Source organism: Leopardus geoffroyi, chromosome C1 (assembly GCF_018350155.1).
Source record: "Leopardus geoffroyi isolate Oge1 chromosome C1, O.geoffroyi_Oge1_pat1.0, whole genome shotgun sequence".
NCBI lineage: Eukaryota > Metazoa > Chordata > Mammalia > Carnivora > Felidae > Leopardus > Leopardus geoffroyi.
The window spans coordinates 151,847,537-151,859,679 of record NC_059328.1 but is presented as its reverse complement, the minus strand read 5'-3'; the positions used below and the strand labels follow the sequence as shown (position 1 = coordinate 151,859,679).

The 12,143-nt window shown below is 36.4% G+C and overlaps 1 protein-coding gene across 7 annotated transcripts in view; it reads left to right on the top strand.

Annotated features, from left to right (window-relative positions):
• Positions 1 to 10,596, top strand: part of KCNH7 (potassium voltage-gated channel subfamily H member 7) — a 486,826-nt gene extending 476,230 nt beyond the window's left edge. For all 7 annotated transcript variants that reach the window (XM_045480018.1, XM_045480016.1, XM_045480017.1 and 4 more), the window contains 2 exons: positions 2,640 to 2,832; positions 4,885 to 10,596. In XM_045480018.1, the coding sequence (XP_045335974.1) occupies positions 2,640 to 2,832; positions 4,885 to 5,151 (460 nt within the window). In that variant the 3' untranslated portion in view covers positions 5,152 to 10,596. The remainder of the gene's footprint in view (positions 1 to 2,639; positions 2,833 to 4,884) is intronic.
• Positions 10,597 to 12,143: the final 1,547 nt, after the last annotated feature.

Below are 12,143 nucleotides of genomic sequence, written 5' to 3'. Positions count from 1 at the left end.
GATTCATAGGTGGCTGTCTTCTTGGGGTGTACTCATATGGTAAAAGGTAGAAGGAAGGAAGCTCTCTGGGGTCTCTTTTATAGGGACACTAATCCCACTCACGAGAGCTCCACCCTCATGACCTAATCACATCCTAAATACCCTACCTCCTAACACCATCACATTGGGGGTTAAGATTTTAACATATGAATTTTGAGTATATAAACATCCAAGCCATTGCACTGAACTACCCAAAATATCAGATAACCAGTTAATAAACAAAAACTAAGTATTCAAAATTACTGCAGGAAGAGAGAATGCTATCTTGAAAGAGCCTAAGTGGTGTCTCAGGAGGGGAAGTAAGTAGGACATTCCTAGGACTTTGAAATCTGGGCCCTTCAAGGCTGGGAACTAATTGGAATTGGGCAAAGTTCATGCTGTTATAATCCAGGTTGAGGAACACAGTGAGGTGAAGATTTTCAAGCAAATCTGAATAAATAAAATCTGTTTGATAAACAAATTATTTGTTCAGATGAGCAGACTGTTGTCTCCAATGAGTTGGTCTATAGAAATTTCCTGAAGAAGTGAAGTGAAGTTTATATTTAGTCTTATTTTTTTCAGGCAAGGTTTTCCCGGAACGAACAACAAAGTCAGGGTGACAGAAGTGGTCCACACAGTCTCAGTTCTCACCCTGCACCTGCTACTTCACCTGCCAGGGAACTCTTGCATGCATGAGCCCTACTTACAGTAGTACATTGCCATTACTGAAGACCCACCTTCCAACAGATTTCTTCTTCATGGAGACTATTCAAATAGAATCCATGATATTAAGATCCCATTTCTCAGAGACCACTGCTGTTTGATAAAGGACTCAAAAATAGTATCATGATTTTTTATTCTCTGTTGCATTTTGAATCCCATGTGTTGAAATTTTTATTCCATCCCCCACCCCCAAGTCCATTTATATTCAATGTAATAAATACTTTGTAAGCCACTCCCTAAACATTAGTCTGTTTGCAGACTTTTCTTTGGGGGTGCAAAGGAGGGAGAAATGAATTCTGAATGAGTCCAAGATGGAAAGAGTTTCGGGTGCAGATAAAATTTGAACTGGAGCTTGAGAAATGAAAGGAAAAATTGACATATGACAACAAAATAATAAGTCTTCTCCAGTTAGTTGGCACCATAAAGAAATAGATCAGACCTACAGGTAACAAGTAGATAAATAAACTGGTCGATAACTCCTTTTTTTGTCTCATTTCAGTGTGTGGTTTTGACATTTGTGAGGCACAATCATGTATAATTTATAGCTTTTGGTTTAGAAGACAGGAAGCTATATGGTTAAGTATACCAAGAATAGAAAACCTGTATGAATGATGTTATTATGATTCTCAGGAGGAAGATCTGTAGTGGCAGGATTAAGAACTAAAAAGAAAAACAAAATGACCTTTTCTTAAATCAAAGACTAAGTTGTCTCCACTTCAAATGTCACAAACAAATGCAGCATGTATATAATTGGACAAAATTAGTTCTATGATTTTAAAATTTTGGTAAGATTTACCTTCTCTTTGCATCTTTCATTCAGAGACAAAATAGCACAAGTAAGATTTAAAGTTTTCTAAAGATGCATACAGTCCAAATTTTCTGTTCTTATGCCCACAAACTTTCCTTTTTTAAAGTGCTGTTAACACATGCAAAAAAAGAAAATTAGTCCTATTGTATTTTGTTATTTTCCTTCAAATTTTAATTTAAAATGAGAATGAATTTAACAGGCCAGTTGGATCCTTCTGAGCTTTGGGGAAAAAAATATCAGACTGGCATCTTGCAAGCCAGATGGGTCATAGAAGCAAGTGAACTTGTATATTTGGTTTGTTTCTTAAATGCCAAAGGCCTGGAATTGTAAATTGGTTAGAAATTTAGCATCTAACAGCATTTAACAATAAAGAACACAATGGGGGGTGCCTGGGTGGCTCAGTCGGTTAGGTGTCCGACTTCGGCTCAGGTCATGATCCCACAGTTCACGAGTTCAAGCCCTGCATTGGCAGCTTGAAGCCTGGAGGCTGCTTTGGATTCTGTGTCTCCCTCTCTCTCTGCTCCTCCTTTCCCCCCTCAAAAATAGGTAAATTTAAATTTTTTTTTAAAAAAAGAATGCAATGAATAACATGCAATACTGTGAATAGGACAGAAACAAGGTAAAATAAAGGTAAACTTGAAATACATAAGAAATTACACAATTGTTGCAGCTATGAAAGAAATGTGCTACCAAGTCCATATTTAAAGAGTAAACAAAATGTTCTCAAGAAACTGGCAAAGCCTGATTAAAAAGCAAAGAAAATTATCATTAACAATGGATTCTCAGTATGTTTTACATTTGAAATCAATAAAGGTTGGTAAAAATGTAGTCTATTTCAATTCAGCTGCTTTTCCATTAAGATCTTATTAAAGAAGCAGGAAAGCAGGAAAGCAATGGTGTTTATCAGAACCACTAGTGGAACACAGAAAGTGAGCATCAGCCAGGAGAGAATCTGTGTGCTCCCTCTCCTGTCCTTCTTGTTTAAAGCAGGGCCATAATTCTGTTTGTTGGTGGTACTGAATTTTCTCAAATGCTTTGCAATCCTGGACTATTTTAGGACTGTCTTCCCCCATTTGTGTCTGTCCTGCAGACTTGAATCCCAAATGACTGCTGACATCCAGACCATCTTACAGTTGCTGCAGAAACAAACCACTGTGGTTCCCCCCGCCTACAGTATGGTAACTGCCGGAGCGGAGTATCAGAGACCCATTATTCGCCTGATGAGATCCAGCCATCCAGCAGCATCCATCAAGACTGATCGAAGTTTCAGTCCTTCCTCACAAGTAAGTGTAGATGCTGTATAAACGAGAGTCTCTCTCTGGGTGTTTCTGGGGACCACATGAGTCAGAACCATCTGGGGTGCTATGGGAAAATAAAGGTCTCATCCCCATCTGTTTTTGCTCCATTAAATTTCTGGGAATAGCCCCTAGAATTTGAATTTAAACCAGCCCCCCAATAATTCTTCTGTTCATTTATTTTTATTTTTTTTTTAATTTTCATCCAGTTAGCATATAGTGCACAATGATTTCAGTAGATTCCTTAATGCCCCTTACCCATTTAGCCCATCCCCCCTCCCCAAACCCCTCCAGTAACCTCTGTTCTCCATATTTAAGAGTCTCTTGTTTTGTCCCCTTCCCTGTTTTTATATTATTTTTGCTTCCCTTCCCTTATGTTCATGTTTTGTATCTTAAAGTCCTCATGAGTGAAGTCATATATGTCTTTCTCTGACTAATTTCGCTTAGCATAATACCCTCTAGTTCCATCCACGTAGTTGCAAATGGCAAGATTTCATTCTTTTTGATTGCTGAGTAATACTCCATTATATATATATATATATACACACACACCACATCTTCTTTATCCATTCATCCATCAATGGACATTTGGGCTCTTTCCATACTTTGGCTATTGTTGATAGTGCTGTTATAAACATTGGGGTGCATGTGTCCCTTTGAAACAAAATGCCCATATCCCTTGGTTATGTTTATTTCAAGTTTGAGAACAGTGGACCTCTAAGAATGATTTTAAACCACTAGTAATTTTTTTTCCCCTAAGAAAAAGTTCTTTTCAAGAATCAATCTGCTTGAGTTTATATATGGTAGAGCTTTGAAAGCTGTAGCCCTGGGTCCAAAAAGCACTTCAAAGAATGGTCTGTAATTTACTATGGTGACAAGAGGTGCTCTTGGGCACCGTCTCCAGAAGGAAGTAAGGGGAGGAGAAAGAGCAGTTGTCCACAGAGGATCTGAGGTTCTAGTGAGATCAGACTAGTAATCTCATTTGTGCCCCACCCATCACCAGAGATCTCTAAACTTTTCACATCTCCATGATAGTAAAAGGAGTAATGTTAAAGTGTCCTTTATCTTGCCTCTGAAGACTTCTAAGGTCTTTTTAATAAAAATATTTTAATAAATTTAAAAAAATGTTTATTTATTTTGGGAGAGGGAAGGGCAGAGAGAGAGAGAGAATCCCAAGCAGGCCCCCCACTGTAGGCACAGAGCCCCATTCAGGGTGCGATCTCACCAACTATGAGATCATGACCGGAGTTGAAATCAAGAGTTGGATGCTTAACGGACTGAGCCACCCAGATGCCCCTAAAGACTTCTAAGGCCTTTTGACTTATGTTAATATGAAGGTCTGCATGGCAAATTATTTTTAATTACTTAAGCCGAATAGCCAAACTGACTCTAAGGAAGGTGGACCCAGCACAGTCTTGTAAGATTTTTTTAGAAGTTTGGAAATTTAGTGCAAAATATTATGGGAAATTAAGCTACATTAATAACAGGGAGAAATGTGAAGAAAAAAAATAATGAAATCTTTCTGAGATATGAAAGTAGAAATTTTTTTATCCCTAGCTAGTTTTGAATGTCTCCGATCTTGCAAAACTGTGTACTTTGTTCTTTGTTTTCAGTGGATTTAGGTAATATTTTCTGACCAAGGATGGGTGATTTTCCTTCGTTTGTTTTTTTTCCCCTCTCCTCCTTACACTGTCTAGTCACCAAATGACACACATTTCTGATCTTAGTTTTGTCTTGAATTTTGAATTAAAACTCATCTGGAAACTCAAACTCAATGTTAAATTGTGTGTATGTATGTATGTATCTGTATGAATCTGATCTGGCTTCAGTGCAAAATTAAAGTTCTTAGAATGGTTGTTTAGGATAAACTGATGCCCAACCTCCAAAGCCTTGATCCGGCCTTGGGAGGGAAAGTTTGGTTAATACCACTAATCAAATATAGATTAATGGGGAAATCAAACGTATTTTGATTTCGTGAGTGTAATTTTAGAAATCTGTCCAAATGAATTGTAAAAACGTGTTTTCTTGTCTTTCTCTCAGTGTCCTGAATTTCTAGACCTTGAAAAATCTAAACTTAAATCCAAAGACTCCCTCTCAAGTGGGGTGCATCTGAACACAGCTTCGGAAGACAACTTGACTTCACTTTTAAAACAAGACAGTGATCTCTCTTTAGAGCTTCACCCGCGGCAAAGAAAAACTTACCTTCATCCAATTAGGCATCCTTCTTTGACAGATTCATCCCTAAGCACTGTAGGAATCTTGGGTCTTCATAGGCATGTTTCTGATCCTGGTCTTCCGGGGAAATAATCATTTTGTACTATTTACTCCACATACAATGTAAGTGCTTTTAATGGCTGTTTTCCTTTTTTTGTATTTAAATCCTCTCTACTTGACTCAGGGGCTCACAAGGTACCATTATATGCAAAAGTACTGTATATTTTCCTAAATTGAAGCTTGTAAGGTAAAATTGAGCAATTAGGATGTAAATATACATATGAACTCTTTTGTTCCAAATGTTAAAACTGCCAGCATCTCCAGGCATCTTATTTTATTTTTATTTATTTATTTTTTTTAAATCATGTGCATGTTAGGAAACTCCAATTTCTCTTGCATGGAGACTCCTACTTACTACTTTTACTAAACCTGTACTTTGTTATGAAAATGCCTTCCAAGCAAGTAAGAAACCAAGGGGTGACATTGTTCATGGAAGCAAATCATGGAAGATCCTAAACTCACAGAAGTTCCAGGGGTAGAAAGGGAACTTAAGTCACTCAGAACAGATACCCTTCTGTTCTGAGAGGTTTATAGTTAATTACATCCATTTCACCACACTGAAAAAAAAAAAATAGTTTTAGAGTTCTGAATCTTCGACCACGTTGGGTGTCCATCTCCAAATACATGAATATAGGCCAGCTTTAATAAGGACAAAAAGGACTTTCGACTGAAAATTGTCTCTAACTGCATTTACAAACTACCTAACATATTTCTCACTGGCACATTTCCTTGCATATTTAGAAACAAGTAGAAACAAGCTTCTCTCTCTTTTTATTATTATTATTATTTTTTTTTTTTTTTTTGAGGAGGGGAAGGGAGTCTTCTCAAGAACTGCCAAGGTGTGACTGACACAAAGTGGTATCTACAGCTTTCCTCTGATTCATATATTAGGGCAATCCTGAATTGGAGCAAAAGAGTGGACACACATGGTTCTTTTTTAAAAATGTGCAACCCAGTGGATTTGCATGGCAAAACTAGCTCCCATTTAAGCATATGTTGTTCCACGGTTTTCGATTTAATCCCAGCTGTGGAAAAACAATATGCTTGTACCTGCCTGTAAAGGAAATGAAGACACCAGCAGTAAAATTTCTGTTTTGTTCAGTTACTCAAACACATTTGTTAATCAAAGATTAAATGAAAATGCATTCTGTATGAATTGGGCTGAATATATTTGGACCCCAGAATATCAGAACATACAATGGAATATATTTTAATATCTTTAACTGTTAGACTTTTTCGGAGGGGGTAAGATATGCTTCTCATAAAATCAGGATACAGAAAAAACTGCAAGTTAATTTAAGATTCTGGTTGTCAATTTTTAGTTGTTTTATTTTTCAATTCCTTTGAGTACAATTTTAATTTTATTATGGGCTGATCTATTATATCCTTTCCTTCTGAATGAAATCTTGAAATTTTTTGCAAGTTTCTTCCTTCTTTAATAATTCTTACACCCACATATATTTTTAAAGAAATATTATATCTGTGTACATTATTAAATGGATTAGTTTCCACCCCTCCAGGATAGAAATGTAATCTATTGACTTACTTTTACCTTTGACACTATTGGTTTCAAATATAAGCAATTCCTTTAAATTTACAAAGCTATTGCACTATTTAAAATGATGAAAGTGACCTTAAGTTGCCCCCTATATATTTTTAAATGGTCACATGTGTGGGAGGCAATCTGTAGGCGTGAACATATTCTTATCCCTGCTAAATGTTCGAAAAAAAAGAAAACATAAGCGATAAAGTATGTATGGCAAAATGACTAGTCAATTCAGTAAAAAACAGAACAAGTTTAACTAGCTTCCCAAACCATTTGGTGTTAGGCAGATACAAATTTAAGGACTAATGCTTTCTTTCCTTCATTCAACAAACATTTATGGATGCCTAGCTGGGGGAGGCAAATGGCTAACGTTGATTCAGAGGACTATTTGAGGATTTTATATCTATATTTAGGCATATTTTTGCAGCTGCAACAAATTTCATAAGGATTGCCGGCCTAAGCTCCAGGGAAAGTCAGAATGAATTCATCAGAGACTGTCATTTGTAGAGAGTGAGGATTTGGCAGGTGAGGAATTTAGATCTGATTGTTTGATTAGTGGATGCTTCAGCTCCAACACTTGCTGTGACGTGCATAAAATCCCACATAAAGCCTCTATACTTCATTTTAAAAACTGAGCATGAAAAAAAATAAATAAATAAAAATTGAGCTTGAGGGAACGGAAAGATGGGGAATAGTATACAAGTTTCCAGCTTGCTTAAAGTTTCGCATAAGACAAACATTCTTCCTCTTAATGTCTTGACATAAAATAATTCCTTGATATTAAAATCTAAGTCTCAGAGAATTGGACAGGATTAAGAAGGTCCCCTCTTCTAGGATATTAGCTTAACAAGAGCCTGGAAAAGCTAACATGTGATTAGGCAGAAATGTCAGAGGCTCAATGGTTAAAATGACTTAGAGATGACCAAAGCAATTATCTTAATTTACAAAATGCATCTCCTTATCCCAGTCAAAGGTCCAATGCCTGAAATCACTTGTCATGCTTGCTGTGGCCAACAGTCTGACCCCTCCATTGGCGATCCTCCTGAGAGGCAGGGTTGACTGCCCATCAGTCCTGGCAGTAGGAGCACTGCTGTCCTCCTAGGTAATTCGAAGCACTTAATACAACTGATGCTTTCCACCTAAAAATAGTGAGATCTGGTTCTCAGGCCTAAATAAAATTCCATCTAAAATCTGAAGTTTATCTGAGTGAGTTGTTTTCCTGCTGTTATTGCTGGGCAGAGAGCGGGACATATCATTTTACCTTAGAGAGGAGTCCCAAGTTCTAATTAGTTGATAAGGAAACTAGGAATGAAAAATGTTGAAGCAATGTTCTTGCAGGATTTTTAAATTAAAATTCACCCATTCAACAGACATGAGAAGGCAGGGGCAAATTTGGGACAGCCTCCTTTTCTTATGTCCATGGTAATGGATTGGTCATCAGAGATGAATTTTCCCACTCTTCCAGTCAGAAGATATGGGTATCGTATCAGGGCCTAGTGGCATTTGGTGTGAGGTTGGATATATGTATATGACAGCTGCTTACAGGTCCTTTTGGAGGTTTATCTTTAACAGTGGTTCCCAAAAGCCTAAAAGAACCATTTCTTTAACCATATGTCATTTAAAATCCCTTCATATATTATCAAAGGAAAAAGTTTATCACCTCGTCGGCATACCTAAAACAATCATTCTAACAGGAAAATCTTTCCCTTGAAGGCTTTTCATGATTAAAAAAAGGAATGTGGGAGATCTAGTCATTAAAAATGAGTCGTAACACTGATTTAGAACATAGTAGTCTTTAAATTGCTTATCCATGATTGAAACCAAAAGTAGATCAATATATTTGAGGAGATTCCTACTGCAAATCAAAATTTTTATAAATTACAAAAAATTTCAGATCTTGATTTTTGCACGATAGAAAAATGTGTCTATCATGTAAGTTCAGAGGCACTTGGAAGACAGATGATGATGTCTTCCCATGTAGGCCTAGAATTAGCAGTACTGAAACAGCCAGGGATCATGCTAGAAATGCATATTCATGGGCCCCACCCAGACCTACTGACTCAGAAACTCTAGAGGTGGAACCCAGCAATCATCTTTTAGCAAGCTCTCTTCTATATGATCTCCATAAACACAAGAACTTTGAGAATCACTAACGTAGAGCATAGGCTCTGCAGTCAGACCTACGTGGGTCTCAGGAGTTCTCTCATGAATAGCTGTGTGACCCTGACCAATTTAATTAACCTCCCTGAGTCTTTTTCCTGAATTTGTAAAAATGAGATAATGGTACCTGCCTCAAAGAAGCTTGAGGAAGAAGTGAGATAACATATAGTAAAGTGCCTGGCACACATAGGTGCCCCTAAAATGCTAGATTCTTTGATTCTCATCCAGGACCACGATATTAAAAACAATCAGGAAGACAAATAATTTTTTCCACAATAAAGCTTTTCTGTAATGTGCTATGCCTCCAGCTAAATAGCCATTAACAAGACTGAAGGTTTTGATTCAGAAGACACAAGAGTAGCTATTGTTTTCACTAATTGCATTTTGCACTATTAGGTTTTTAGCTTTAAAGTAATACTATTTATAATGATAGTGAGAGTATGAATGTCATTGTTACAAACCTCTGTACTCTGAATCAGTGATCTGTTGAATTCAGTGCTACTAAAAAGTGGTCTGTAAAGACCGGCTCACTGGGGAAGCCCCTCTTTAGATCCATGACGTAGTTCCCAGATGGGTATTTGGAAATGCATTTTCAAAATAGTGTTGAAAGAAAATACACTTTCTATTTTCTCAGAAAATAGAATTTATAGTTGTAGTGGTCCTCTGCAGGCTTCTAGGCCCACACCGTCATGCACAGATACGCTAAACAGACTGCCTGCCTAAGTCCAGTGTGCAATGGTAGAAATGGCAAGAGACTTGGTGTCATAAACCTGAATTAAAATCCTACCTTCTCCACTTTTAGGACAAACCCTCAGTGAGCCCCAGTAGCCAAAATTATGAAGGCAATGTCTTAAATATCTTGAGGAGTGTTGGGGAGCCTCTGAAGTACGTATATGGAAGTGCTTTGTAAACCATAAAGCACCGTGTAACTATAAGCTCTTTATGTGACTTGTGCGTCATCACAAATACAGTGTCATTATGGTGGCAGTGCCGTAGCATGACCTAGGTCTTCTGAAAACCTTCCATGGCTCCTCCCCCTACCCAACACTGACAGCATTCCCACTCTGACAAAAATCTATACAGTGATTCTCACACGGTTCTCAAAGATCTATTTACTCAGAGTAGGAGAACACCAGTGTTAGGAAAGCTATCCTCTGCTATAGCATCCCTGTATTTGTCAAAAATTGTCGGTGTCCAACATCCATAGAATTCTATATTTGAGTTGTGATGGTTTTCTAGGTATGCAGTACTTTACCCCTTACCCCCTCACTTCTTAAGTGTTCTCATTCAAAGCTTCTGTCTCTGGGTTCCACTTAACTTACAACAAAGTGATTTACCATTTTAAAAACTAAAAGGATGTTTTAAAATGCTTTGTAAGGTATTAGTTGCTGTGACTGATCAGTGCCCAACCTTAGAATAATTCATTACATGTTCTGTAGTACAAATACACTTGCTCTAAGAATATACAATACAGAAAATTCACGGAAGACATGAATTATTAATAATTGACAGCATGAAAAGAAATTATCACAAGGCCTATTTATATAAACTATTAAGTGGAGGTTGAGAGAGATGACTAACAAGACATTTTTTAAAATACATTATCACTATGAATAGGATGAAACATCTGTAGGAATGCAATGTTAAGAACACAGAACCATATGATCAACTGACCGATTTCATTGTTTTAGCAATCAAAATCAAACTTTTAAATGAGTAGCAAGTATTAGAGAAATGCTCCCAATAAAATATTTATTATGAGAAGTGGCAAATTTAACATGATTTTTCTTGAAAAGCTAATGTCGAAATTTAGCTGAATTCCTAACTGGTAGTCACGAAGTCATGACATTTGTGACTTTCGTTAGTTAATTTATATTTTGAGAGATACAAAATAATTTGGTACACCTATGGTTTTAAAACACTGTATGTTTAACCTTCACTTTTGGTGTTTCCCTTGTATGCATCATTTTTAAATGAAAAATAATCACACCTGTTAGCACTTAAATCATATACTTTTTGTATTGACACTGTATTAAGTATTCTGAGTATATGTAAGAAAATTCCACACCATCTCATCAACCTCATTTATTTTGGAGTAAAATTTAAGGACTGGTCATCTTATACTTACCTCCTCCACAGTCTCTTCAGAAGATACAATGTTACAATAACATTGAACATGGCACCCTTTTTCCAAACATAAAAACACCGAGGAATCCCTAGTTTTCATCTCCGGGGTACCTACTGACTTTAATTAGACACACCTCCTTCTAGCTGAAATTTGCATTCTATGATTTTGATAGAAAAATATATACCAGAATGTTTGCCAGTTCAATAATACATTTCAAAAAATAATGTGTGTAATCATTTGAAAATGTCAGTCATCTGATAAAAAGAAGTTCACTCACATTGGTTAAGTAGTAAGTACCTTGGAATGCTTTAAATGTAATGAAACAATCTACCAAAACACATACTTTTTCCTAGTCTTTATGCACATAATGTAGCATGAAATCATGACGCTTTTGAAATACTCTGTGCGGATATATTTATTTTTTAGCAAATATTTTCTTCAAAGATTGGTATGTGGTATTGGCAGTGTAATCTACTTGCACAACTAGTTTTGCAATAACCTACAAATAACTGTAAATAAGAAAAATGTAAATTTCATGTAAAAATGGTGGCAGATTTTTGGTAGCTAAAAGTGTACAAGTTGTATTGAAAATATAGTATATATACATAATTTAAGAACGAAGCATATACTTTCTGATCTATTTATACATGAAAATTCAAGAATTTGTAAAAGAAATTATTTTGGGGAAAAAGAAAGTAAATCTCATTAGCTAGCTTTTATTAGAGAAGCCAACTATTTCCAACATTTTACTAGGTAGAGTGCTAGATACAGGCATGGTGGTGCTGATGTACTTCACGAAATCCCGTAATTGCAACAGTGCCACCGTGGTTTTACGGAGTTCACTGGGACACTAGTAAACTGGACTGGGTGGTAAAAGCATTACGTCTGAAATTAAAGAACTGTAAAAACATTTCACTTACTATTGACTGTCAAGCACACAGTGGTAATTGACTAAAACGTCTACCGTTCCATTATTTAAAATTTCTGATAACTGAGCAGGCTTCAAATTACATGGGACACATTTGGTATAATGCGTGGATGGTTCATTTTTTTCGTCAAGAATGAAAATATCCAGATAACATTATTTTCATTTGCCTATGTTTCATATATTCTAATTCCTCCCCTAGAATCATTTATCTATTATTTAAGAAAAAGCATCTATCTTCAGAGAAACCTTTTCCACAAAATCAG